The sequence below is a fragment of the Neophocaena asiaeorientalis genome, unplaced genomic scaffold (genome assembly GCF_003031525.2).
Source record: "Neophocaena asiaeorientalis asiaeorientalis breed wild unplaced genomic scaffold, Neophocaena_asiaeorientalis_V1.1 scaffold381, whole genome shotgun sequence".
NCBI lineage: Eukaryota > Metazoa > Chordata > Mammalia > Artiodactyla > Phocoenidae > Neophocaena > Neophocaena asiaeorientalis.
In genome coordinates this window covers 14,290-41,118 of record NW_020172812.1, presented here as the reverse complement: position 1 = coordinate 41,118, position 26,829 = coordinate 14,290, and the positions used below count along the sequence as shown (strand labels likewise).

General features: G+C 46.8%; 1 protein-coding gene and 1 non-coding gene across 2 annotated transcripts in view; both read left to right on the top strand.

Moving 5' to 3' along the window:
* Positions 1-24,422, top strand: part of SPRED2 (sprouty related EVH1 domain containing 2) — a 117,561-nt gene extending 93,139 nt beyond the window's left edge. The window contains exons 4-6 of the mRNA XM_024741634.1: positions 2,191-2,255; positions 18,564-18,713; positions 21,147-24,422. Coding sequence (XP_024597402.1) covers positions 2,191-2,255; positions 18,564-18,713; positions 21,147-21,812 — 881 coding nt within the window. The 3' untranslated portion in view covers positions 21,813-24,422. The remainder of the gene's footprint in view (positions 1-2,190; positions 2,256-18,563; positions 18,714-21,146) is intronic.
* On the top strand, positions 11,419-11,491 carry TRNAG-GCC (transfer RNA glycine (anticodon GCC)). The gene has a single exon. It is a non-coding gene; the product is annotated as a tRNA-Gly (tRNA).
* Positions 24,423-26,829: the final 2,407 nt, after the last annotated feature.

The following is a 26,829-nucleotide window of genomic DNA, read 5'->3' as shown; positions in this document are numbered from 1 at the left end:
TCAGAGTAACGAGTGGTTCCAATTGGTTTTTAGACTCTGCTCTGAAAAGACAAGTTCTAGACTTCCATGTGAATGACTTTTTGATGTGTTTTACCTTTCCCTGACTATTGAGAAACAGTTTGGTCAGATTTGGTCCAGAGGTGGAGAATAGATTCTAATGGGCCCAGAAATCCCCATGCCTTCCCACTGTTGTGTAAGGAGAGCCCAGGGGGTACGTCTGCTACTGAAAAGGCAGAAGGATCTGTGACTCCTTAGTCCATGGGTGAGCAGCTGGTAAACACTGTGTTGCATTTAATCGTGGCCTGGAAGGCTCTTGGGCAGTGAGTTCTCGTGGGCTTTTCTAGAATCCACAGAGTCCAAACACACAAATTCTCCACTTTGACACGTTCAGTTATCAAATCAAAGGGTTCAAGGTTCCATAGCCAGGACCCTGTGAATAAAGGAATATTAAGCAAGGCACGGTAAAGCCAAATTCAGAATTTGGGGAGATTAATCACAAAAGAATATATGTTTTATTTGTATATGAAAAAAATATGTTCTGAAGTTATTTTCTTCATTGCGGATTTGGGGGAAGAGAGAAAAGCAAATCTCAAAAGAAAAATCTCTTAACATCAGCAGGGAGACAATTCTGGCTGGAACACGAATCAGGGAACTGCAGTCCCAGGGTGGCCAAAATGAGTAACAGCCAGTGTTCACATCATAGATCTGACACAAGTGGCAAATGTTTAAAACCTTGTTATTAAACATAGCTTTTAAATGTTTAGAAGAGAAAGTATCCTGTATTATTGGTAGAAGCAGTATGTTCATGTACTTAGTCACTACACACAAAATTTGATTCTTTTGTAATTTTTTTCTCTGTATACACTCTACCTAGCTCTGTTCTATCGAACTTGCCTTAAACGTTGATTGACTAGAGTAATTCAAATAGTAGAGAAAAATCCTCAGAGATCAATAGGAATTGCACACGGGGTATTGTGGGACTTGTTTTTCCTCCTGTGATCCCTCATTGGAAATGTAAATGTTTCTCATTCCTCTCTGAGCAAGTCTTTTGATTTCAGTTTCATGTAATAGCAAAATATTTTCCATATGTACATTTTGTAAGACCTAACGAAGAAAAGGAGAAGAAGATAGAGACTAAATTTCCCTTTTGGTGGATCTATCACTTGTGCAAATTTTTTTTTTGCGGTACACGGGCCTCTCACTGCTGTGGCCTCTCCCGTTGCGGAGCGCAGGCTCAGCGGCCATGGCTCACGGGCCCAGCCACTCCGCGGCATGTGGGATCTTCCCGAACCCGGGCACGAACCCGTGTCCCCTGCATCGGCAGGCGGACTCTCAACCACTGCGCCACCAGGGAAGCCCTACTTATGCAAATTTAAGTATGTTTTTCCTTTTGGCCGTTAACAGTGTCAGTTGATTTGATCCACACATTACGGAGTGGTATTAGGAAAGAAAAGGGGAAGTTATAGTGATTTGCCTACCAGAATGAAGACAGCGTTGAACAGATAAACCGGTTGAACCCTAGATGACCATTTTTTTCCCTGATGGAATAAACTGGGTTTTCTGACATGAGCCTAAATGAACCTAAATGTTGGCCCGCAAAAACGAAGAAAACTCATCGATACCCTAGTATTGCAAGAGAAAACCTCTTTGCCCAGGTATCAGCTTAGAAGGTGGCTCCCACAATCTGGGGTTTAGAGTACAGTGTCTGAATTTCAGCACAGGATGCAATCATACTAGCTGTTCAGTCAAATCCCCTCGTGAGTAAATGAAAAGCCCTGACCTCTAAGTCCAGTTATGCGGTGAGATTGTGGCCCATCCAACCTGGAGTTCTCCATCCATTGCTTTTCCCACTACACAGTGGGGGGCATGGGGGGGGTCACTGGTGGAGGCCGGTCATGATGCATGGCCTCTGTGGTGCCTCTCTGTGTACTTGGTCTCCAGTGGCCAGTGAGGGAGTTTGAGGGATTGATTTGGGAACAACAGTAGGCAAAGTTCATTTAGGGAACATGCTGGCTAAAGTCAATTAAGAAGGGTAAATTAAAAGCATTTAATTCCCAGGTAACATATTTCTGCTGGTGATTCACATGTGAAAGGAATAGGCTGTGGTTTATTTAAATATACTTTTTTAAATGATTGGCTTTGACTGATCCTCTTTAGAAACACCTTTTTGTGATTTTTATGTCTCTTTAGGTTCAACAACATCATCTTCCACCATCCATAATGAGGCTGAGCTTGGTGATGATGACGTTTTTACAGTAAGTTCCCATTGTTCTTTGCTTTCCAGATGAGTTGGTGAATAATCGGAGAGAGGTTCTGTTTAGGGGCATGAGAGACACTTGGCAATTTGGTATTTGCTGTTGCTGTTGGGATGCTGTCAGGGAGATCTCTGCCTTTTCATAATTTTGCTGCCCTGGGTTTTCCCTGGTCCCTCATGTTGCCGTGATGCTACAAGGCACATAGTATCAGCTCTCCTAGAGCTGTCCAGGGCGCTCTCCCAGTCTTCCTTCACACTTAAGGTGACTGGCCATCCTGGTTTGCCTGGGACTGTCCTAGTTTTAGCTCTGGAAGTCCCTAGTCCAGCAAAATACATACTTCAGTCCCAGGCAAACTGGGACAACTGGTCACCCTACTCTCAGAGTTTTGCATTAACAACCAGCTCCCCCAACCTCCCTTGCGCGGTGGGTGCGGGGCAGGGGTGTAGCCTTCCTGATGAGTAATTAAACATCTGATAAGAGTCCTGAAGGCGGAGTTGAGGTTAGAGCCAAGTGTGCTAAGGCAGGAAATGGCTTGGATATTTTGACACAGCTTGAGTTAATGGGATGTAACTGGAGACAAAATGATTTCTCAGCTTGCCCCTTCACTAAAATTCTGTGCTTTTAGAAGTTAATTAAACAAACAGTTCAGTGTGCACCTGCTGTGTGCTTGGTGCCATCAGGAGCTGTAGGGCAGCATTTCAAAGTCTCAGCCTTGACCCACAGGAAGAAATACATTTAAATTGTAACCTGGGACACACATCCATAGACATCCGAAACCAGATCATATTTCATGCCCTGCGTTGTGACTTTTTTCTTTTTACTTTCTTCCGCTTTTTATTATGAAACTTTTCAAGCATACAGGAAAATTTAAAGAATAGTACGGTGGACACCTGTAAACTCTACACCTAGAGTCAACAGTTGTAACATTTTGCCCCATTTGCTTTATCTGTGCATGTGTGTGAACTTACACACACGCACGCACACACATAATTTTTCTGCTGATCCAATAGAAAGTAAGTCGCCTCTAAATACCTGAGCATGCATTGTGTAAAAATAAGGCGCTCTCCTATACAACACCATTACTGGACCTAAGAAAATTAATAGGAATTTCATAATATCATCTAATAGTTCCCTGATAATTCCTCAGTTGTCCCAAGAGTATCTTTTATAAGCTGTGTTTTTATTTAATATTTTAAATGTTAGTTGCAACCCTTTAAACTTGATTCCCGACCCATTCATCCTGCAACTAGTAATTTGAAAAACACTACTTTGGGAAGACAGAGGTGTGTGAACCCAGCTCAAGCCCTCATGGAGGTAACTGGGTGGTCTGGACAGCAATGAGATGGGCCTGTGAGAAGCTTAGAAGCCAGCACAGACTGTAAAGTGATCTGGCCCAAGGTCCTTTACAAGGAGGGTTGTGGGGGTCAGAGAAGACCCCTGGGAGCTGAGGCTGGACCAGACCTCGGTGGCATTGGAACAGGGTTTGGGAACGGGCTTCGAGGCGGGGAGCGAAGGTGGCAGCAGGGATGCGTGTACTGAGTTGCCTGAGCATTGCAGACCCTGACCTGACATGAGTAGAGAGTGCTTGGGATGGGGGCAACGGTGTGGGGGGGGATATGTCAGGAAATGAACTCAGTTGTGCCTCCGCACAGCGGCTGGTGTAATGTGGCTCTGAGCAGGCTTCCTACAGCGCTCCAAGCAGATCCTCTCGACAGTTGGCATGTTGCTTACATCTGTTCCTTTGTCACGTTTTGAGAGACAAACAACAGCAGGCGGGTTAAAAGGTGGCTTCCTGTGCTCCAGAGCAAAACTGTCATTCGCAGCTGCTTCCCAGCTACCTGCCAGAAGTGATTTATGGAAGCAGGAGAGGGCAAGAGGGAACAGGCTGATGATGGAAGCCAGCATCCCTCCTGGTTTTGTCCTTTAATCCACAGGGAATCAATGTGCTGCTCTAGGGTAAGGCCGAATGCCTGGAAGGAAGTATAGAAACAGCTCCGCTGCTTCCAGACGCTCGGAAACTCGCTGCAGGAGGAGTGCGACTTAATCGCACTCCCTGTGGGCCCTGATGTATATGATCCTTGCCTTCATTCCACTTGTTTACAAACAGGAGCCTATTAATAATACTACCTCCCTTCCCCAAGACAAGCCCAGTCATTAAGCCATTGACTATTAGCAACATCTCATGTAAGGATGGGAGTGTCGTCAGGGGCTAATGCGCCAGGTTTCCTGTTTGTTCACGAGCTCCCTGTCGTGAGACATTTTGTCCTAAGAAATCAGGGAGATTTCTGAAAGCTGCAGCCATGGAAGAGAGCAGCTGCGTTAACTGCTGTGTAGCCTATAGCTTCCCAAGGTTTGTTGCGTTCTAAAACTTATATTGGTAAGACAGATGTTTAGAACTTGGAACTCATTTATTATAGAAAGAGTATAAATGGTGATAGACCCTCTTACAACTTTTGACGAGCCAGAATGAGAATCTTCTAAGAGAACAGTGTATGTGGGAGAGAACCTTTAGAGGCATAACTTGAGGAACCAGGAGGAGGTCTTTTGTTTCTGCTGGCTGGAACCAGGGGTTTCCCTCTGTTTCAGGGGATTCCTTGGGACCGGGAGGAAAATAGGACACTGGACAACATATGGATGCACGTTCCACGTTGGGGGATGAAGTGGAGGAAGGGGCACCCCCATATCCACCATGGAGAAGTTGTTGGGCTTGGGTGCTCGCCAAGCATGGGCTGTCTCATACTTTCCTGACTCTCGGCGCCTAAACCAGCCTGTCCCCCTGACTTCTCAGGATGGTAATTAGCATCCAGCTTAGCATGTGTGCACGCGTGTGCAGACACATACACACATACTCTGCCCACGCGTCTTGCCAGTCGCCAACACATTGCCTCTGCAGTCATCCCACGCCTCTCCTGCCACCATCCTGGTGTGTGTCCACGTCTTTCCTGATGGAGCCACCACCAGGGACTCCAGATTAGCCACTGCTCTGATTTTCTGAGTCTTGGGCTATTTATCCATCTGTGTGTCTTAGTATTTCTCCCTGAACCAATTATGATTGTTCTCTCTTCTTTCAAATCCCATAGTACTCTTGTTTATTTCTCTCTTGCTACTTGAAAGCCTGCCGCTTTTTTTTGGTTTTCGTATTTTATCTGCTGAATGAATGACTCTTCATCTAATTAGAAGCAGTCCTCATTATAGTCTCTACAACCTTATAAAGCTTTGCTGTATAGGTGCTCAATAAATGGGTGCTCTGAACCCCAATATAGTACGTAACAATCATAGGGTTTCATATTTTACTCATTGGCTTTATTGCTATCCTGGGGGACCATCTAAAGGTAGGTGAGTTTGAGGGATTCTCAGTAGCTTCATGTCATATTTTTCTCGCTGTGTTTTCCGACGCATCTACAACTAGGAGACGAGCTCCAAGCATCATCACCCACTCTAAGCCTTTGGCTGTTCATGTTCCTTGTTGCCTTCCACCCCGCACGGTCTCCTCTGCTCCCTGGGAGACCTCAGATACCGTGATCCATCCAGGTGCACGCAAATCCCTAGGTGGCCAGGGTGTGCCCGGCATTAAATATGGATGTGGGAGGGAATTCCAGTGCCTGAGCCATTTGGTACAAATTTGTAAGATGAGTAATGGAGAGGGTATAAAGCAACGACAACAAAGGCTAGTGTTCTGTGGCGGGCATTTGGGGGCCCTGGTGAGAGTCAGCCCACTCTCATCTGTGCCTCTGGCAGACAGCTTTTCATTTCTCTCCCCGGAGCCGGAGAGCCTTGAGAGGACAGAATGGAAGGACCCTCAAGAGTCTATCCCTCTGTTGTGCTTTTGTCATGTGGGGGAGACACGTGCTCTGGCGTGTCTTGTGGAGGAGGCCCACGTGCCCTTGAGAGATGGACAGTGTAGCTCCGCGGAGAGGCCGAGCTGCTTTGCTCCCCAGCCTAAGACTGACGTTCTCCTGGAGCCCTACAGTTGAAGACTCTGGGCCCAGAGGGTTTGGGGCCCACAAGGAAGGGGGGTCATCGGGGTTGGGGAGGCAGTGAGTAAAGGGACTATATAGACCTAGAGAAGCTCTGGGTTTTATAGTCATTTAATGAACAATTTTCCAAGTTCCTATTTTGTAGGATCGGATCCATTGAAACCTGGTACCTTATTTACTGCTGCAGAGCTCTAAAATCATTTACAAATGTTATTAGCATCTTCGTAGCTGGACAAGGAGAATTTTAATACGATCTTGGGAGAATGCAGCTGCAGGGTACACGTACTTCCAGAGCAGGCTCGTCGAGAATCCGTGGTCAAGTGCTGTCGGTGCTTCAGCTGTCATTGTGCTGAGTGGCTGGATTCTGTCGCTAAAGCTGGGGGATTAGGGAAATATTTGCTTTATAGAAAGATACTTGGGGTGTAGAAAATAGCTAAGTCTTCATCTTCCATAATAAGAAGGCCTTAAATAATATCCAAAGCTGCAAATCAGGAAAGAGTAGCATTAACAAGATGCTGTTAAAAAGATGGAGAGAGAAATACAAGGAGAAAGAGCCACAAGAACTGAAGGTTTATTTCTCTGGGGAGTGAGAAGCTGAGATGGGGAGGGGCGAGATCACTACCTGAGATATTAAATGATATACACATATTGATTTTAAGAAAGAAAAAAATAAGAGGGCGTTCGCTCAAAAAGGCGGGGAGTGGGGTGGTCAAGGGAGGAGGAAGAATCCAGCAATCCTGATTTCCCGCATCTGGGGGTTTAAAGAGATTGAAGAGACTCAACAGAGGTTGAGTTGTGTGGCTCGGTGCTCTTCTTCCAGCTGTTTTTTTCTGCCTCGTGTTAGGAAGCAGTGTTTCCACTGTGGAAATAATGGCACATTAAAGGTAGGAGACCTGACAAAAGAGTTAGCTGGAAATGTTTGGCTTGCAAGGAGGTGAGAATACCTGTAGACGTGCCAACTCCTCAGAATTCTAGGTCTTGGAAGGGATTTTTTCATATCAGCTGAGCCAGCCTCCTTCCTTCTGGCAAACAAAGTAGGATTTGCCTCATTTTATAGACACAAGTCGTGAAGTCAGATGGGCAACTTGCCTAAGATGACACAGCCAGTTCATAGTGGAGGAGCAACGAACACCATCTCCTCGCTCATCCCGTTCACCACTGCCGTTTTGCTCTACATTTGTTGAATAATTATATTTATGGTATTTCAGCTGCTCTATTTTTTATATGTCAGTCTTATGCAAGAATTATGTTTTAGATTCTCCTGGACCCAAGTTGGAAAGGGGAGAAGAGATAAGAGGATAAATATGTAACCAGTGCCCCGTGTGGCCCATTCATGTGACAGACTTGAAGCCTGAGTGTGTGTTATAGCCTAGAAGTCCCCAGAGTAGCAATAGGAAGGCTAGCCCTATATGAGGTTTTTTTTTTTTATTTTTTATTTATTTGGCTCTGCCGGGTCTTAGTTGCGGCACGCAGGATCTTTTAGTTGCAGCTTGTGGGATCTTTAGTTGCGGCATGTGGGATCTTTAGTTGCGGCATGTGGGATCTTTAGTTGCGGCATGTGGGATCTTTAGTTGTGGCATGCGAACTCTCAGTTGCGACATGTGGGATCTGGTTCCCTGACCAGGGATCGAACCCGGGCCCCCTGCATTGGGAGTGCAGAGTCTTAGCCACTGGACCACTAGGGAAGTCCCTATAAGGTTTTGATTTATTTTCCCACCTCCAAGGTTTATTCTCCCACCCCAGTATTGCTTCTGGATTTGGGCAGCACTTCTCAATAGGGATTCCTAATGAACCCCTCACACTTTACAGCATCCATCCTATGTAACGAGTTAACTTCTCTCTTGTGCACCTAGAATAGCACTAACTGTGTACCGTCATTTGCAGAATCGAGAAGAGTCATTCATAGCATTTTGTGTGGGTCGGAATTCTCTCCTAGAACCCAGTTAAGAAAGGCTGGTTGGGATATATGTATCCATATAGCTGATTCACTTTGTTATAAAGCAGAAACTAACACACCATTGTAAAGCAATTATACTCCAATAAAGATGTTAACCAGCCTTTCTTTTTTTTTTCTTTTTTTGTTTATGTTATGGTGTTTCATCGTCCTTTCATTGTTTAGGGAGGCAGTCCTCCTTCACGTAGGAAAAATGTCTTTTACAGCATTGTCAGATTTTAGCCATGTTTTTGCCCAGACTGGAAAACGTGGTTCTTCCTCGTGCCCTATGCTTGAACCCTTGTTCCTCACAAGCTGCATTTGATTACTTTCTGGTTATTCAAAGCAGTTGCTCCTAGTGACATCTCCAACCCCTCCTGTCCACTTCAGGTATTTTCTAAAGAGTGGCTAGAACATGTGGTTGAAACCAAAGTATGAAGCAGCAGTTTGTCTTGTCCTAGGTGAGCTTTTGAGTCTTTGCAAGTCGTGGTTATTTTCATTCTTAAGTAGAAAAAAATGAATTTGTGGAATTCTGTAAATATCAAGCTTTCACTTATAGAAGCAGAAGACTGCAGCATACCACAAAATTTTCCTTTTCTTGAAGAGTTTTTTCCACCTAATCCATCCCCAACACACATTAAAACTGAAGGCAAATCTACCAGTTTTGTAATAAATGGGGTTCGTTTACTGATTTTCTAAGAAAGAGGATGTTTTTAAAAGGTAAAGTGGCATATGACTCCTGTTTGTGCAGAGTTTGGAAGTTGGGGGGAGGCCAGGAGTCTAAACTTGGTTCTGCCATTAATTAGCTGTGATCATTGATCCTTTTGGACTCAAAACCTTCCCAGGGTGAAATATTTCCTTTGAGTTTCTGTTTGCTGGCCCAAGGGGAGGAGAAGGAAAGGCACTGTGTCGTGGAGCTACCCCTGGCACCGTGCCCTGCACTTTCATGTACGTTACTGTATTTGGTCCTCACAACTGACCATGAGGTACTTATTGACACTTCCATTTCTGCAGATAAAGTCCCCAAGGCTCAGAGAGGTGAAGCAACTTGTGCTCAGTTCCATACACTGTTCACCTAGAATGCAAACCCCAAATCTGCTTGCTGCCTTTCAGAGAACTTTAAGAAAAGGAAATATTTATTCAATAAGTTTCAATAGATTTCGCATATGAAATATACCAGATTCTCATCATTGCCAAAGAGCCGCCTAAATAATGGACTTTTCAACTAGTACATCGGCTTAAAACCTCAACTGACTTCTTCAGTGGCACTATGGGGTTCTCTTGTGCCTGCCTGAGAGCCCCAGTCTCATTTTAGAAGATCAGTTGATCGAAAATGTTTCTGTTGGGCTTCCCTGGTGGCACAGTGGTTGAGAGTCCGCCTGCCGATGCAGGGGACATGGGTTCGTGCCCCTGTCCGGGAAGATCCCACGTGCCGCGGAGCGGCTGGGCCCGTGAGCCATGGCCGCTGAGCCTGCGCGTCTGGAGCCTGTGCTCCGTAACGGGAGAGGCCACAACAGTGAGAGGCCCGCGTACCGCAAAAAAAAAAAAAAATGTTTCTGTTGTCTTTACCCTTGGAATTAAGGGATTGGGATAGAGTGGTGCAGGAACAGAATAAGTAAAAGAGAAAATAGGTTGAAAATGTAAATTACCTCTACAGAGTTTGACTAGGGGAACCAATCTATGGCGGTTTGTTAAGAAAAGCAAAAATGTTTTGGGGGAAGGACAGCTATGCTTTGTGGATGACACCAGGGAGGGGCGTCCCATTAATGCTGCTGGCTGAGACCCAGCACTGCATGGGGTGGCATGGAAGTTCTCAGAAGATGGGTGGGAGCTGCTTTATCTTCTGAATGCCAGTAATTATCAAGCTCACATTGCACAGTAAGAGGAGGATCTTTTTATTCAACACGTAATACCTACAGTGGCTAAATTAAAGCAATTAAATGTCTAAGGTTCAAACAAAAGCTTTGAGATGCTCTCAATTTCAGGAAGCCCAAAGGCATTTTGGGAGTCCACCAACTTGTGTCTTTCTTCACTTACACATGTATCATCTCATCTTTTTAAGCTGTGGATAGTAATATACTACTATTTCCATTTTATTAATTCATGCAGAGTACACGTTCAAGGTTACCTGAAACCCGCTTCCTGATCACAGCCCTGCCAGTGAAGCTAAGCTGTGGGTTTATCAGAGTCCTTTCCTTCCATGGCAAAATTTCACCTAATTTCAAAATTTAGAAACATAAAACTGTTTTTCCTATAAATTTATTTATTTTTATTTTTGGCTGCGTTGGGTCTTCGTTGCTGCGTGCGGGCTTTCTCTAGTTGTGGCGAGCGGGGGCTACCTTCGTTGCAGTGTGTTCGCTTCTCTTATTGCGGAGCATGGGCTCTAGAGTACGCAGGCTTCAGTAGTTGTGGCGCGCAGGCTTAGTTGCTCCACGGCGTGTAGGATCTTCCCGGACCAGGGCTCGAACCCGTGTCCCCTGCATTGGCAGACGGATTCTTAACCACTGCGCCACCAGGGAAGCCCCAAAACTTGTGTTTTTTTTTTTAATGTGTGGGAATTTGGGTTTTGTTGTTGTTTTTCACTGTAGAAGAATGCCCACTTTATCTATCCTCTGGGTCCTGGACAGAATAATGTCTTAGAGTCTAGGACAGAGTCATCTCCTTTCCCCCGACCAGCAGCCTCTTAGACCCACACTGCCTGCTAGCTGGAGCCATAAAAGATTTCCTGCTCTGCTTGCCTCTTTGAAAGAGGACACCTGGAACCAATGTAGGCCCTGAGGACAGGTGAGCCAGTGCATCCTGTTGACAGAATGGGGGACAAGTTCCTGTTTACCAAAGGGAAAAGGATTAGCCATAGGCCTGCCAGTCTAACAGCTACTGACGGGAAAGGCTTGCTTTGCTGAAGAGTTAGAAACGACAACTCAGCACCAAACCACCGGAGCCGGCAGTCTCCTGACGCCCAGAACAGTTTACTGTCTTCTGAGAGGCAGAAGATGCCCAGACTTCAATGAGATGTCTCATCTCCCAGCGCGAGGCTGAGGAGAATGCTATATACTTACATATAAATGCACATGTGCATACATGCTTTTTTAAAAACTAAAATGGAAGCCCCCGCAATAGGAAGAATATTGAATATTGCTTTGGTTGTATCAGTGGCTGAAATCTATTTTGGTGGTAGATTGCAGTAAAAATAATACACATTGGGGTCATAACTACTAGCTAGCTGTCTTTAAAAATTCAAAGCATCGGGACTTCCCTGGCGGTCCAGTGGTTAGGACTCTGCACTGCCACTGCAGGGGGCCCAGGTTCAATCCCTGGTCAGGGAACTAAGATCCTGCACAGGGCGCAGGGTGCAGCCAAGAAAAAAAAAATTCCGCAGCATCTACAAGACAGGGCAGAATTCTACTTCTGTCAGTCTGAATTAATCCTGCAGCTTTTTTTCCTATGTGGTGATGACTTCTTCTTATTTTCTTTATTTTTTATTGAGGTATAGTTGGCATACATCCTGTGACTCTCGAATCAACTAAGCAATAGTCTTAGACTCCTCTGTAATGTTCTGAGGAGGAAGCCAGAACGATTGCACAGAAAACTTTTAGAACTCAAACAGACCTTGGAGGTCATCCAGGGCGACTCCCTGTTTTACACATGAGGACACTGTGGCCCACAGAGGTTAACACCTGGCCCAAGACATGTGGCCTAGCCTGGCCTAGAGTCGAGGTTTCCCAGTTCCCTCCGAGGGGTGCTATTTTTGCTTAACGTTTCTGTATGATTCCTGGATGGCGCAGATCAGCTCCTTAAAGAGTTTCTTCACTTTGTTTTCTATGCCTTATTCAAAACACATAGGCCCGTCACTCCCCAGAAATGGCTGCTCGGATCAGGCTTGGCTCTACAAGCTGCGTGTTCACATCAGCTCACGTGCTCCTGGGGATACAGAGAGGATCAAGCAGCTGTACTTGTTTGCTTGCCTCTCTGGAGGTGGCATCCGTCCCATTTGCTCCATCCCCAAGAGGAGAAGAAAATTAATGGTTGGTTGCCAGCCTCCCAGTGTTTTCCCTACCAGTGTGGACTTGATCAGGCTGGTCGTGTCTCTATTTTATTAAGGTTGGAGGGGCCCACTCTTTCATGTCAGTGCCCTCTGACTCTTGCTTCCACCTCCTTTCCCTTTCTTTTCTCAGCCTCCTGTGCTTCCTTATTAAACTCTTGTCTCAGATTACTGCCTTTAGGACCAGGCCGTGCAAAGCTTATTACTCAAAATACGTGTTTTAATATAACCACAGAAAAATTTGAAAATGTAGTCAAAGGTATACCCCTTAAAAGGGGGACCAAATTTAGGTGGTTAAGAAACGTAACTCCCATACATAAAATAGATAAGCAGCAAGGATGTACTGTATAGCACAACGAACCATATTTAATACCTTGTAATAACCTATAATGGAAAATAATCTGAAAAAATGTATGTGTCTGAATCACTTTGCTGTACACCTGAAACTAACACAATATTGTAAATCAACTGTACTATAGTTTTTTTTTTTTTAAAGAACTCCCATGTTATAGATATTGTTCCAAAGTATAGAAAAAGGTAGAACACTGCCTAGCTCAGCTGACAGGACTAGCGTAACCCTGCTGCAAAAATTAGCAAGATGAGCTCAAGTAGAGGAAAAACAGGGGCCAAACTCACTTATGAATCTAGACGTAAAGTTTTAAAGTAAAATATTACCAAATCACATCAGATATTTATAAAACAAATGTAATGAAAGACCAGTAGAGTAGATTGTATCCCAGGCACGCAAAGATGGTTTATATTCGCAAAGTTTAACTGTTTGATTCATGCATTAATGAAACAAAAGTGAGAGACTGTAGTCATCTCAATAGACACAGAAAAACCATCTGGTTACATCCAACATCTTTTGGTGAAAACTCTTAGCAATCTAGAATCCAAGGAAACTTTTGGAACTTTATAAATTTATTTATTTATTTTTGGCTGCTTTGGGTCTTTGTTGCCGCACACGAGCTTTCTCTAGTTGCGGCGAGCAGGGGCTACTCTTCGTTGCAGTGCGTGTGCTTCTCACTGCGGTGGCTTCTCTTGTTGTGGAGCATGGGCTCTAGGAGCATGGGCTTCAGTAGTTGTGGCATGAGGGTTCAGTAGTTGCGGCTTGCAGGCTCTAGAGCGCAGGTTTAGTAGTTGTGGCGCACGGGCTTAGTTGCTCCGCGGCATGTGGGATCTTCCTGGACCAGGGCTTGAACCCGTGTCCCCTGCATTGGCAGGGGGATTCTTAACCACTGTGCCATCAGGAAAGTCCAAAGCTTTGGGAACTTTATAATCACTCCAGTTATCTGGAAACATTATATATAAAACAGAGAATCGTTAGAAGTCCCACCAAAGTTAGGTTCAAGACAAACAGAGACGTTCTGTTTTTCCATATCATGCTGGAAACCCTGGCAAAATGTAGTTAGGCAAGAAAAAGAAGGTACGAATATTGGAAAGGAGACCAGACTATCTTTTGCGGGTGACAGGATTTGCTTAGAAAAGTCCAGAGAATCACTGGATAAAGCATTTGAATTTTTAGGAGTTAAGCAAGGGGACCCGATCACAGGATCAGTAACTTTTCTATATAATCAGTAGTGACTGTTTAGAAAATGGAAATGCTTAATCTCATTTCGTTTTTGCAGTAACCCTGAGGACAATTTTTGCTCCATTTTGCAGATGTGAAAACTGGAGTTAGAGGTCACCTTGACCAAAATCAGACAACTTATAATTAGAGAATTGATTCAAATCTAGTCTGCCTGGGCTGAGACCCTGTTTTTTAGCATTATAACATTCCATCGCATTTCTGTTGTTCAGTGCCTCATGTTAGGTTACAGCCTTCTTAACTGGACATCTTTTTAACAGAGCATTGACATTGAGCTGGAGTCGAACGCAAACCCAGAGGCAAGTTTTTTTGGCGGGTACATTTGCAGGTGACAGTGGCTGTGCGCACTGCTTCAGGTCACACGGGACCTCCTACAAGTGGGCGGCGCCGCAGTGGCAGTGTCTGGCCTTGTTCACAGGGGTGGCATCAAAGGCTGGCACTGCCTGCTCTGACTCAGGAAGCCTGCCGCTGAAGCCACCCCACTAAGGAGCCTGAGGTCCCCAAGCACAGAGGACCTCTGCTTTTGTTCTTCTTGAGCTCAAACCTGCAGCACTTCCGAGATTCCCTTGCCCCACCACCAAGGCGAGCTGAAAAGGCAGCCAGTCTTTCCAGGTTGAAGGTGAAGCTCTCCGATCGGTAGGTTGGTGGGTGTCATTAGCTTGTGCAACACAAGTAACAGAGACATGTTCTAGAATCTTGCTTGTTGATGTGCGGATGTGCACAGCCTAGTGGCTGCTTTTCTCCACGAGCAGAGAAGGGGGCACCAGTCCAGAGGTACGTGTGATGAAAGGTTTTTCCTCTCGCCTCTCTTGGAGATACCCTGATAGTACATTCCTTCTGTTGGTAGGTCACTTGAGCCTCTTGACAAGATTTATCTGATAGCAGAGATGGGAAGCCTCAGCTTCCAATGGAACCTCTCCTGCGTGCTCTAAGCCCAGAGCAGGTTTGTGGCAGGAGGCTGTGGGCGGGGCTGGGACCTCCCCGCAGGAGGCGGTAAACTGGGGGCACACCTCCGCCTTCTGGCTTCACCGCTCCTCTGTACAGATTTGTTGTCAGAGTAGGAGAATTCGAAAGGCCTTTCTCAGTCTCACGTTCTCTGAATTGTCAGAAAATTGTCCAGGAACTTTGCACTTTACAGTGGGAAGAGGCTGGCCGGGACTGGGGAGGAAAGATGGGAGCATTAGAAGGGAGAGTCTGATTGGCTGAGGAGTACTAGGAAATACCGGGTGTGCCTCATTTCTCAGAATGACTTTCCCTACATTAACCTGGACACAGGTCACAGAAAACGGGGTGGATTCAGGTGACTAACACCAGGTGAGGGATGTGTTAACTGAGTTTCCAAGAACTAAATGGCAAGTGCGTATTACAGTGTTTAGTACGAGGGTAGCTTCTAACCTAAGACATGCCTGGCACACGCGTGTTGGAGAAGAGTTTAACCCTTGAGATGTGAATCATACTGAAGGGCCCTTATCTACTGATTCAGAAAGTATTTATTGAGATCTGTAGAAACCTTTGTATTCTTAACATCTTTATTGGAGTATAATTGCTTTACAATGGTGTGTTACTTTCTGCTTTATAACAATGTGAATCAGTTATACATATACATATGTTCCCATATCTCTTCCCTCTTGCGTCTCCCTCCCTCCCACCCTCCCTATCCCACCCCTCCAGGCGGTCACAAAGCACCAAGCTGATCTCCCTGTGCTATGCGGCTGCTTCCCACTAGCTATCTACCTTACGCTTGGTAGTGTATATATGTCCATGCCTCTCTCTCACTTTGTCACACCTTCCCCTTCCCCCTCCCCATATCCTCAAATCCATTCTCTAGTAGGTCTAGTAGGACACAGTCTTTATTCCTGTCATACCCCTAGGTTCTTCATGACAGTATTTTTTTTTTTTCCTCCCTCTGCTATATTTTGGAAGAGTTTGAGAAGGATGGGTGTTAGCTCTTCTCTAAATGTTTGATAGAATTCGCCTGTGAAGCAGTCTGGTCCTCGGCTTTTGTTTGTTGGAAGGTATTTCATCACAGTTTCAGAAGGAGTGCTTGTGATTCGTCTGTTCATATTTTCTATTTCTTCCTGATTCAGTCTTGGCAGGTTGTGCATTTCTAAGAATTTGTCCGTTTCTTCCAGGTTGTCCATTTTATTTTGAAACCTTTGTATTCTGAGACACCATCCCTTTTTCTCCTGAGTTTGTATGAGTCAGGGCACACTGTCTTACTTGGAATAGTTGTACTCGTATTCATCTCACCAAGATTAACACAGAGCAGGCACTGGCGTGGGCCCTCCTGGGTTTGCAAAGCCAGTGATGTGGTGCGTTGAGATCCCACCGTGCTTGGGGGGCAGGGTCTGCATTTCTGTCCAGCTCTGCCAGTGGTTGCCTGCCACTGGTCGGCAGGATCCCGAATTTCTCCGAGTCTCTGTTTTCCTGTGTGTGATGTGGAGACAATATTTTGCCTGTAGCGGTGTTCACATGTAGCCAGGGCCTGGCCCATCATAAGCCTTCACATAATGTGAGACTGTTAAGGGTTGTTTGCGTTGTCGTGCTGTCAACTTACAACCACCGGTGTGTTAAAAGAGGGAGGCAGGATCTCCAAAGACATAAGGAAAGGGTGGGTGAGACTTGGAGGACAGACCAGAGTTTGGAAGAAAGTAAAAATTCTTGTATATCAGTCTGGTCTCTTTCAGTTGCTGGGATTTGAGGGGTAAATAGCAACTCTTTCCTGTCTGAGTTCTGAACCAGTTGAGAAGAAAAGATAGGAGCCCTTTCTTTACTGATGAGGTTAGTGCTGGGGTACACCTGTGGGAAGTGGACATTCCAGGAATGGACCCCAGGATTAGACAGACCTGCCCCACCAGGCACACGTGCGCTGGGTCTCCACACCCTCCCCGCAGTGGGGTGGGCCCTCGACCTCCAAGTAGACTGCACAGTCCCAAGAATGGTTGCCAGCACATGCAATTTGCCAGTTGGGTGGCTCCCAAGAGGTAGAGGAGGGAAGTAGCAGGCTCTGGACACCCTGTTCCATTCCACCTGCTGCAGAGGAGTGAGGCGAGAGCGAGGCCAGGAATGTGATGCAGGTGGAAGGCTGCCACAGAGAAGGAATCGGGGAAAAAGTGCACCCAAGGGACGAACCCAACGCATTCTGGGTTAAATTATCAAAGGGAGTTGGCTCTTACCTTTGGGACATCTTAGGGTGGACAGGATTCAGGCTTGGCTGGATGTAGAAGCTCAAGTGGTGTCTGCGGGGGCCTTCTTCCCTTGGTTTTGCCTCACTTCATCCTCATACAGTTTCTTTCCCTGCCGCCTCACCAGGATTCCAGGCTTACAGGACCCTTAGCTCTTAACTTCAGAGATAGAGACAGACAGCATCTTTTCTGACCTCTCCATCAGAAATCTCTCTGTATTGCCTCAGGGAGGACTGTGTGGGTGATCCATATCTGAATCAGTCACTGGATTGTTGTGGGACTGGAAACAGCATCAGCCCTGCATCACATGAACCAAACAGAATCAAAGAAAAATCCAGGAGGCTTGGGTTTCCCAAGGCATGCTGCACGTGTCCAGCAGGTTTTAAAAATTAACGTCAGTTGTGTTGCATAATGGAAATAACGGGTGTCTTTTCTTTTTCCTGGATACTTATACTCCCATTTTTCTAAGCGTTTATTACTTTATAAATGGGGGTGGGGGAATAACTTTTATAAGTCTATTTGTTTCAACCTTACCTTGCTCTTTGGAGGATCTATGACACGAACAAAAAACAGGAAAATAAAAGGAGATAAATAAGCAAATACGATAAGGGGAAGATAAAAGTGAGAAGCAACAGCAAAGGAGGAGTTCCTAGATATTTACCAGAAATAGGACACCTAGATATCAAGGGAAATCTTTGCATTTATTTGCGAAGAAAAAAAAAGGGGGCGGGTGGGGTCCATCCCTCTAAGGAAGTAGGGGTGTAGTGAGCATTCTGAGGGGCCCTGGTTTTAAAGGCAGTGGTCAGCTGTACTTGACAGAAGTCTTTATGAACATGTGACTCCCGGGCCCCAGGGATGGAGCGAGTGACCATCACCTGGGGTCACCGGGGGGCATGAAGCACTCAGGTGGTGGGCATACAGGGAGGCGAGAGGGCCTGTGCTCTGTCCACAGCCACAGTCCATTCTGATAGCTGATCACCTTCCTAAGACGCCATCATGCAGGCTCCAATCTGAACTCGTCGCCTCTACTGAGAAAACAGCTCTGCCCTCCCTCTCCAGAGATGGTGACCCCCAGGCTTGCCTCCGAGCCGAAGATTACAAAATTTCTTCCTGGAAAGCCAGTACCTATGATACCCCTGAGGTATCCTTCACCTCTGAGACGTCCCCAGGCTGGGATTAGCCCCACAAAGGAACATATAGGTTTGATTCTTGCTTGTTTGCATCTCCTCTGCTTACCCGAGGACCTCGCAGCCAGGGCCACAAACAGGTGACCATTCTTGATCCAGCTGGAGCGCACCAGCAGGAGGCCTGGTGCTGTGAGCCCTTCCCCAAAGCCGGTCACTGCTCCCACAGTTTGAGAAAACAAACCCAGCTTTCCAGGGTCTGTGGCTGGGTTTCTCTGCCTGCCGTGTTTAAACATCCTGGCCCTTCAGGGGTCCTCCGGCCTCCCATAGCCAGGATAAACTCAAGATTCTGGGGAATCCAGCGAGACGCCACCAGTGTGCATAGATGGTGTGTTAGGTTTTTGTGCGGGTTTGGGTTTTGTTTTTTTAATTAACTCACGGCTATCTCCTTCTACACAGACAGCTACGGACAGTTCTTCTAATTCGTCGCAGAAGAGGGAACCACCTCCTCGCACAGTCTCCTCCCCCACGTCCTGTGAGCACCGGAGGATTTATACCCTGGGCCACCTCCACGACCCATACCCCACGGACCACTATCACCTCGAACAGGTGAGCGGCAGTCTCGTTCCTGGGGGGTCATGGGGTGGGCGGCTCCTGATCCCGGAACAGCCTCCTTCCCCTGGCGTTCAGCCACACGCCAGAGCCTAGGCCTCTTCTCTTCTCCTACTTAGTACCTCCGCCCCCATATTGGAGGTGGTGTGGGCGACTCACCCTCAACGCAGAGTCTTCTGTGCACCGGGCACCTCGCCAAGCCCTTCATGTGCTTTATCTCCTTTAATCCTCACAAATCACCCACAAGCAGGTCCTCCGCATCCCCAGTTGAGAGATGGGGACGCTCGAGGCTTAGGGAGACAGAGTCCCTGCTGGAACAAGATGCAAACGCAGGTCTCCGCTCACGCAGGGCACTATGCTACCTCCTGCTAGCATACTGTGCGTTAGCATACGCTAACACTATGCGTTCCTGCGTCCAAAGGGCCTCCCGGCTTTGTGTGAAAGCACAGAACTGCGATCGGGACCACAGAATACTGTACACTTGGCTTAAGCGCCCTGGCATCGCGGGCTGCAGGCCCAGGCTTGCTTGGGGAGCTGTAGCTGGAATTCAGTAATTCAACAAATATTTACCAAGCGGCCGTTTTTCAGAGCAGGTTCTCAAACTGTGGGGTGTGGACTGGTGCCCACGTGGGTGATGTGGCCACCAGTCTGCTTTGAAAAGAGAAAAAGCACGAGCCACTGAGGTTTTATAACGTAGATTTGTATGACTTTTTTTCAAAATCCATTATTACTGTGTGTGCTTCCTAATATTTTTGGCATTAAAAGTTCTTTTTTAAAATCACATTATGGGAGCAATAGATGGGAATTGACTTTTTGATTCTCCTTACTTTGCAAAATAAATTATTTGCAAAGTCTGTGTCAGCTCCCAAGATTTGTTTTGAAATAATGAAGGATTGTGATTTTCCAAAGTTGGGGAAACTCTGACATGAAGAATCTGGCAGGAATTAGGGCAAATCAGAGCCTGTGAGACGTGGCCCTTGCCTTCACAGAGCTCACAGTCTGGTGGGAAGTGATGAGTAAAGCTAATCACGGTGTGATAAATTCTAGGACAATATTATAATGACAATATTGGCAACAGGTACCAAGCACATCCTGTGTGACCGGCCCTATGCTGACACCGCACAGATTCTTTCTCTTCATTCTTTCAGTAGCCCTATGCAGTTTGATCGTCAGGGAAACCAAGTCTGAGGCTTAGCGGCTTGCTGGTAAATTTCATGGTCCGAATTCCACTCCAGTGGGTTTGCTCAGAGCCATGCTCCTCATCCCTTAAAAAGCCTTCGTGCTCGGGGCTTCCCTGGTGGTGCAGTGGTTGGTTGAGAGTCTGCCTGCAGATGCAGGGGACACGGGTTCGTGCCCTGGTCTGGGAAGATCCCACGTGCCGTGGAGCGGCTGGGCCCGTGAGTCATGGCCACTGGGCCTGCGTGTCCAGAGCCTGTGCTCTGCAGCGGGAGAGGCCCGCGTACAAAAAAGCCTTCATGCTCAAAGGGCGTCGAAGGTGGAAAATCTCATTGTTTGCCACAACTGGGATGCCCTGTGCAAGGCAGGCTTACCTGCATCAACTCAATAACTATGTATTCAGCACCTGCTCCTCTGGACAAGGCACTGATGCAAACTGTAACGGGACAACCTGCAGCGATGAGGGTGTGGCCCTGGGTTGGGCCATCCCGGGCTCAGATTCCAGCTCTGCTGCTCACCACCTGTGAGATCCTGGCAGGGTTCAAACACAGTTGGCCTCTGGAGCCTGTACTCTTACCCTTTGCATATCTCAACATCTTATCTTCCCAGCCAGATTACAAGGTACTTCTGAGCCTCATAGTTTGCTGTTTTGCACATGACCCACAGTGACACATGCGTTTTATATCATGGCCCAGTAGGCACATGTTATGTACACAAAGATAACAAGGGTACTTACCTTGTAATATGCAGTGCACTCCAGTGTTCTGCTGTTTCTCTGAACAAAAAAGAAACCAGTCTTAAAAAAGAGAGCATGCTGTACAAAAACAGGTGAAACTAATCTAATGTTAGAAATCACTGTTCCTTAGGGGTCACTGTTCCTTACCTTAGGGGTGGGGGGTCACAGAAGGGAGGTTGAGGATATTCTAGGGAGGCCTCAAGTTCTGCTTTCTGATCTGGGCATGTCCAGCTTCTGAAAATTCACTTTACTCTTATGCTGTGTATACTTCCCCCCCATATATGGTAATACTGCAACAGAAAGGGGGGGAAATGCTGGTCTCCACCCATTAAATTGACTTCCTGACCCAGGAAGGGATTGGGACTCACAATTTGAAATACATCTTTGACCCACAAGCTGTTCAGTAATTACAGGATGGGTCAGTTCCTTAAAGCAATGCCTTTGCCAAGGTGAAAGATGCATATCGGAGGTTTGTTTTGCCACTGCTATGAAGTAACGCCTCCTTTTTCCTGGGGCAGCCGATGCCAAGGCCCTACCGCCAGGTGAGCTTCCCGGATGACGACGAGGAGATCGTGCGCATCAACCCCCGGGAGAAGATCTGGATGACGGGCTACGAGGATTACCGGCACGCGCCAGTGAGGGGCAAATACCTGGACCCCTCGGAGGACGCGGACTCCTACGTGCGCTTCGCCAAGGGCGAGGTCCCCAAGCACGACTACAACTACCCCTACGTGGACTCCTCAGACTTTGGCCTCGGCGAGGACCCTAAAGGGCGCGCAGGCAGCGTGATCAAGACCCAGCCCTCCCGGGGCAAGTCCCGGCGGCGGAAAGAGGACGGGGAGCGCTCTCGGTGCGAGTACTGCCGTGACATGTTCAACCACGAGGAGAACCGGAGGGGCCACTGTCAGGACGCGCCCGACTCCGTGAGAACTTGCATCCGCCGGGTGAGCTGTATGTGGTGTGCGGACAGCATGCTCTATCACTGTATGTCAGACCCCGAGGGGGACTATACAGACCCGTGCTCGTGCGATACTAGCGACGAGAAGTTTTGCCTCCGGTGGATGGCCCTTATCGCCTTGTCTTTCTTGGCCCCCTGTATGTGCTGTTACCTGCCCCTGCGGGCCTGCTACCACTGCGGAGTGATGTGTAGGTGCTGCGGCGGGAAGCACAAAGCAGCTGTGTGACTCGGTTTCCCTCCCCACCGCCCTCCATCCACAGCCCCAAGGGGACTTGTCTCCTCCATCCTCTCATCTCTGCCCGCTCCTGGGTACCCAAGGTGCCGTTCCAGCCTGGGGAACCTGCCTGGTGGACTCTGCACCCCTGCATCAGTCTCACCCACGTGTGCGCACACAGTGTTCTAAGGCAAGGAACCGCCACCTAGACCCTCGTGTATTATTAATCTGTAATCAAGCTAACCGTCTCATCACACAGGTGTTGATTTCATGTCCTTCCTGCCCACCTCTTCCAGTTCCAAGGCACCTTCAGTGGGAACTGCTGATTTTTTGGTGGGTTTTGTCGTTGGTTTTTCCAGGAGCTCCGAAGACCATCTTTCTCTTGGTTGAGCTTGCCTGTGGCTGACGAGTTTGCTTCCTCAGGTTCCTGTGGAAATGGAATGTCAGAATGATGAACCCCTGCCAGATGTATTTTAACCTGCAGTCAGTTATTATGTGTAGGAGGTGAGCTAGTTAACAAACTTCTACCACAAAACGAGATCGCTTTAACTTTTCTAAAGCCAAACTTCCCATGTAAGCTGCAGTTTCTACCTTGAGCCCATCATCATCTTCTTCTGTCTCCACACCCCTCCCCCCAAAAAAGTCGGTCAGTTACTCACTGATGCAAAACATTCTCTCGTAAAATGACTGAGAACTGAGCCTTAACTTCAGATTAACTTGCGAGAATCAGGAAAATTCTTTAAACTGCATCGCATCCTCTCAGACCAGGGCTAGAAAGGGGATTCCAGGTTTCTCCGAGCCTCCCTGGTTACCCCTAAAGGAGAACTTTTTAAAATTAGGTCACCGCCACTTGTAAAAATTTAGCAATATCAGAAGAAACCGCTAATGAAGTAAGAAATTTTGCTCATTGTTTTGCAAACCAAATAGTCTCTTCAAACCAAACCAGTGTTCTCCTGAACACGGTCCAGTTGAGAAACGCTAAAGGTTGTAAATAAAACTTATGGGAGCTTTTTTCCCCCCCAGTGGCTATTTTCTATTAACTGGGGGAAATTTTAAATGTCATCAATTTGAAGAGTGGTGGGTTGCATTTTGTTCATGGGTTTGTGTTTTTGTTTTCATTTTGGACTCAATTTCACGTCACCAAATCCTTCGTTTACACTTGGGAAAAAACAAGGCCATATGTAAAAACCCTTCCGATGCCTAAGTGTCTTTCTCCTGCAAACCCAAACTTGCCACTTTGGGTGCACGGATGGTTAGGTCAGCAGGCTGGGTCCACCTGTCGCCTTGCCACGTAGGAGGCTTCTAATTAGCTGGAAAAGAGTATTTTTCTAATGTATTGCAAGGAATAGCCAAATGTTATTGCAGAAAGAAGAAAAGTGAAGAGTGGTTACCTGTACCTAGCATAGTACAATCAGAACGCCGTGGAGACCATAGGGGACAGGCTTGTCAGCGCTGGCTCTTCCCACCATGATCTTCCTGTGATTATTGCCAGCTGAGTGCATGGCCTCATTCCTCTCTCCCCACTCCCCCCATCCCTTCTAATTGCACACAGGACATCAGTCTCCAAGGAAAGGGACTTTTTTTTCTAGTCTGCCAATCATATTGGGAAAGTGCTAGCCACACTTACCTTCCTGGGAATGTTTTCAGCTCACCTGAGAGCCCTTTGCATTTCTTTATCAGATCACCGATGTAAATACCCAGTGTGTTTATGAGTTTGTTGGTAGACGTTTTCGTTTGTCGAAGTGACTGGTTTGGGTCTTCCAGTTTGGGAAAGGAGCAGAGAGCTGTTAATCTGGTGATGCAAGAAAAGAGCCACTTCCCAGCCTGGAGAACATCTAGAAACCTTCAGCCAGCCTCCAAATGCTGTCGAAAGACCATCTTCTCCCCCGTCCTGAGGCATTTTCTCAGGGTCTTTCTCAAGGTCTCCTCTCTACAAAGCACAACACTAATGTATGTTTTGTTAGACCTCAGTTCAAGCGTCCCTATTTATTTCAGTAAGAATACACCTATCCCAGCCGCTTTTGTTTGCCCTGTTTATTCATTATCTGTTTCTATCTTCCTTTTACCCCTTGTCCTTTTCCACCCCTTTGAAGAGTTAACGCTAGTGACTCTTACCCCGCGTATCCTTTTTGGTTTGTGTAGAAGGTACAAGGACAGCCATGGGGACATTTATGTAAATACATCTCTCTCTAATTGCCACACTGCAGCCGAACCGTGTGTAGTATTTTCCCAGTCAGCTTTGCCATACTGATGTCAACCACCTAAGAGAAATTATTCAGATTTTATTTTTGTATCTGTGGTAACAAAACATTAACCAAAAGAGTTTGTTTGGAAGCTTTCCCCGAACCTCCCCCCACCCCCCCAAAAAAAACCACCAAGCTATTTGCTCACATTAACAAATTAAAGTGCCTGAAGCATAATTCATTCTTTACCTATATACTAAAAACCCCGTTGTATTGATTTTTTTATAATAAGCCTTTTTACCTCTGTGTAAAAAATATATATACAAGTGTATGATGTACATTTTAGTTCTTAACTTTTTTTTATGGTTTTCTAATATGTATGGCCAATGTAGCCATTGCTTTAAAATGTACCATGTAAATATAAACACATCCTATCAGATCGCTGGCTTTGGGATGTTTGTCTGGAGACAGGGTGGCGCTCGAGCCTCTGCGGACGTGGGAGCTCTCGCACACAGGATGGGAAGGGGTTTCCTTTCGAGGAGGATGTGTGGACACCGGTCTGTTTTTGAGGCCCTTCCCGCCTCTGGTTATGTCATATTCCCCAGGGGAGACTGCAGCTCCTTGGGCTCAGATGCCTCAAGTGAAAAGAATGCTGTATCACCGCCCAGGGAACACCCCCCTCTTCCTCGGCCTGGCTTCCCCCACGCATGCTCCACAGAGGGAGCCGCTGTGCTTCCTCCGGGTTATTTCCCACTGATTCCTGCTGAACCTTAAGAGAGTGTGTGTGGAGTTTGGAAGATAGTTTCTCACAGAACACAATTGTTAAAACTCCAAGATCCTTGGTCTCCTCAGAGCGGTTGGATTTTAGTGATATTTGGCCCACTTTCAGTTCCAAATGGGATCTTTGGATACTCAAATGTTACAGTGACAATCCCTTGAAGGAAATAAAGTGTGGAGTCCTTTAAGGGTCACAGAAGAAAATTTCAGTTTCTTCTCTAGAGAACCAAGTAGGGGCCTTAAAAAGAGATGTGCAGAGGGGTCCCTTCATTTTAGTCTTGACTCTTGCCAAAAGGGGTGACTTTTCCAAACCACTGGCAAAGGTGAAAAGCAACAGGAGATGCTGGGAATTAGAAAGTGAATGGAGAGAAACAAGTCGTGAAGATTGGTAATTAAGAGATGATTAGAGAACTTCATAAGAGCTCTTTCATTAGACGGGGAGGGGCACAAACCAGGTTAATAGGGGGTAAAGAGTCAACATGAAGTCAATAAAAACATCGAATGTAAAACATGTTTTCAAGAAGTTTGATGGTAAATAGAGGGATTGCTCTGAAGGAGGATTGGTGAAGTAGAAAAATAATATTTGCAGAGACAGTATATATTCATTTACTGATTATGACACTCCTGAATAAGTGGCTCTGATTTTTAAAAAAAGAGAACTTGGAAGGCACGTCCAGAGCTTCAGGGGGCCCAAGATCTGACCTCACGCCACGCTCCAAGGCACGTCCCTCCTGTCATCCCTATTTGAAGTGGAGGAACTGAGGCTTAGAAAGGGTAAGTAACTAAGGTAACCTGTGGTCTCATGAGGCAAGGACCAAACCAGATGACTGACTGCAGAGCCCAGGTCCTTGCCAGGCCTCACTGATAGCTCTGTCCACCCGCTCCCTGTTTGTGGGCTTGAAAAGTGGGCACCAGGGAGAGCCTTGCCCAGTCCGGGCTGCTACAGGATTCATTTGTCATCTGGTGCCCTGTGTGTTCAGGAGCTGGGCTCTACATCCGTCATCTCCTTCAACCCTCTTCGGAGTAGAGGGTTCATTTCCACTTCACAGGTGAGGAAGCAGGGGTAGAGAAACACGTTACTAGTCATTAGATAGTTACTAGCCATTAGCCCTTGGGCAAGTGATGTCACCCTTCTGAGCCTCAGTTTCCCTGGGTGTAACAAGTGGGATAATACCCACCCTCAGCATGTCATGAGGCTCAATGATTACAATCCACACTATCGTTAACAGTGCGATACTCAGGAGGTGCTTCAAAATGCTCCTTCCTTCCTCAATTCCTCCTCTATTCTGGGAGCCTAGGAAACACCAAGAACTGGAAAGGACAGCATCTTTTGAAGTACAGGAGGCCGAAGCCATTGTGGATATTTTGTGGGTATGTAGACCTACAAAATATGTGTGTTGGGATTTCTTTTTCTGAACCTCTCTGCAATTCTAAATTAGGTTTTTCTTCGTTGCTGGCCCTCCCAGATCCCTTCACAGCCCTCGAAGGCTGCGGAAGGGCACAGGGCTAGCTGATTCCTTAGGAGCCAGTGCACACAACCTGCCTTACAGAGCCGCCTTCCTCAACCTCCAGCCCCGCTTCTGTGGCCTTTGGGGTGTGAGTCGGTGGCCTCATCTCCTGGGCCTCTGTTTCTCCCTGCTGCACTCCCGTTGCTAGTTACCACTCCCCCTTAACGGTGGGCGCCCCCCAGAAAATCAGGAGATCTTCCCAGGGGACAAAGTGTTGTCACAAGAGTTCTGTTTCCCAGGGATTCAGGGTGGTTTGTTATTTGAGCGTGGCTTTCAAACAGGCTGCCACAGTGCCATCCATGTGAACGAGGGGCCAGAGCTTGTAGAAGTTAGCCGGCTGCTTGCAGGCACTCTGATTGCAGGCCTGTTGGGCTTTCTGATTTGTGGGGTTAGCTGGTTAGAAATAGCACACTTCGTCTGTTTGTTTAGGCCTGAACCAGATGGGTGGAATGAAGGGAGAGGACCCTGGTGACATCTTGCACCACCAGATACCAGTTGTGACCTTGCAAATCAGGGCTCTACCATCTCCTCAGCTAGAGCAGCCACCTGTGTTAGTGGTTC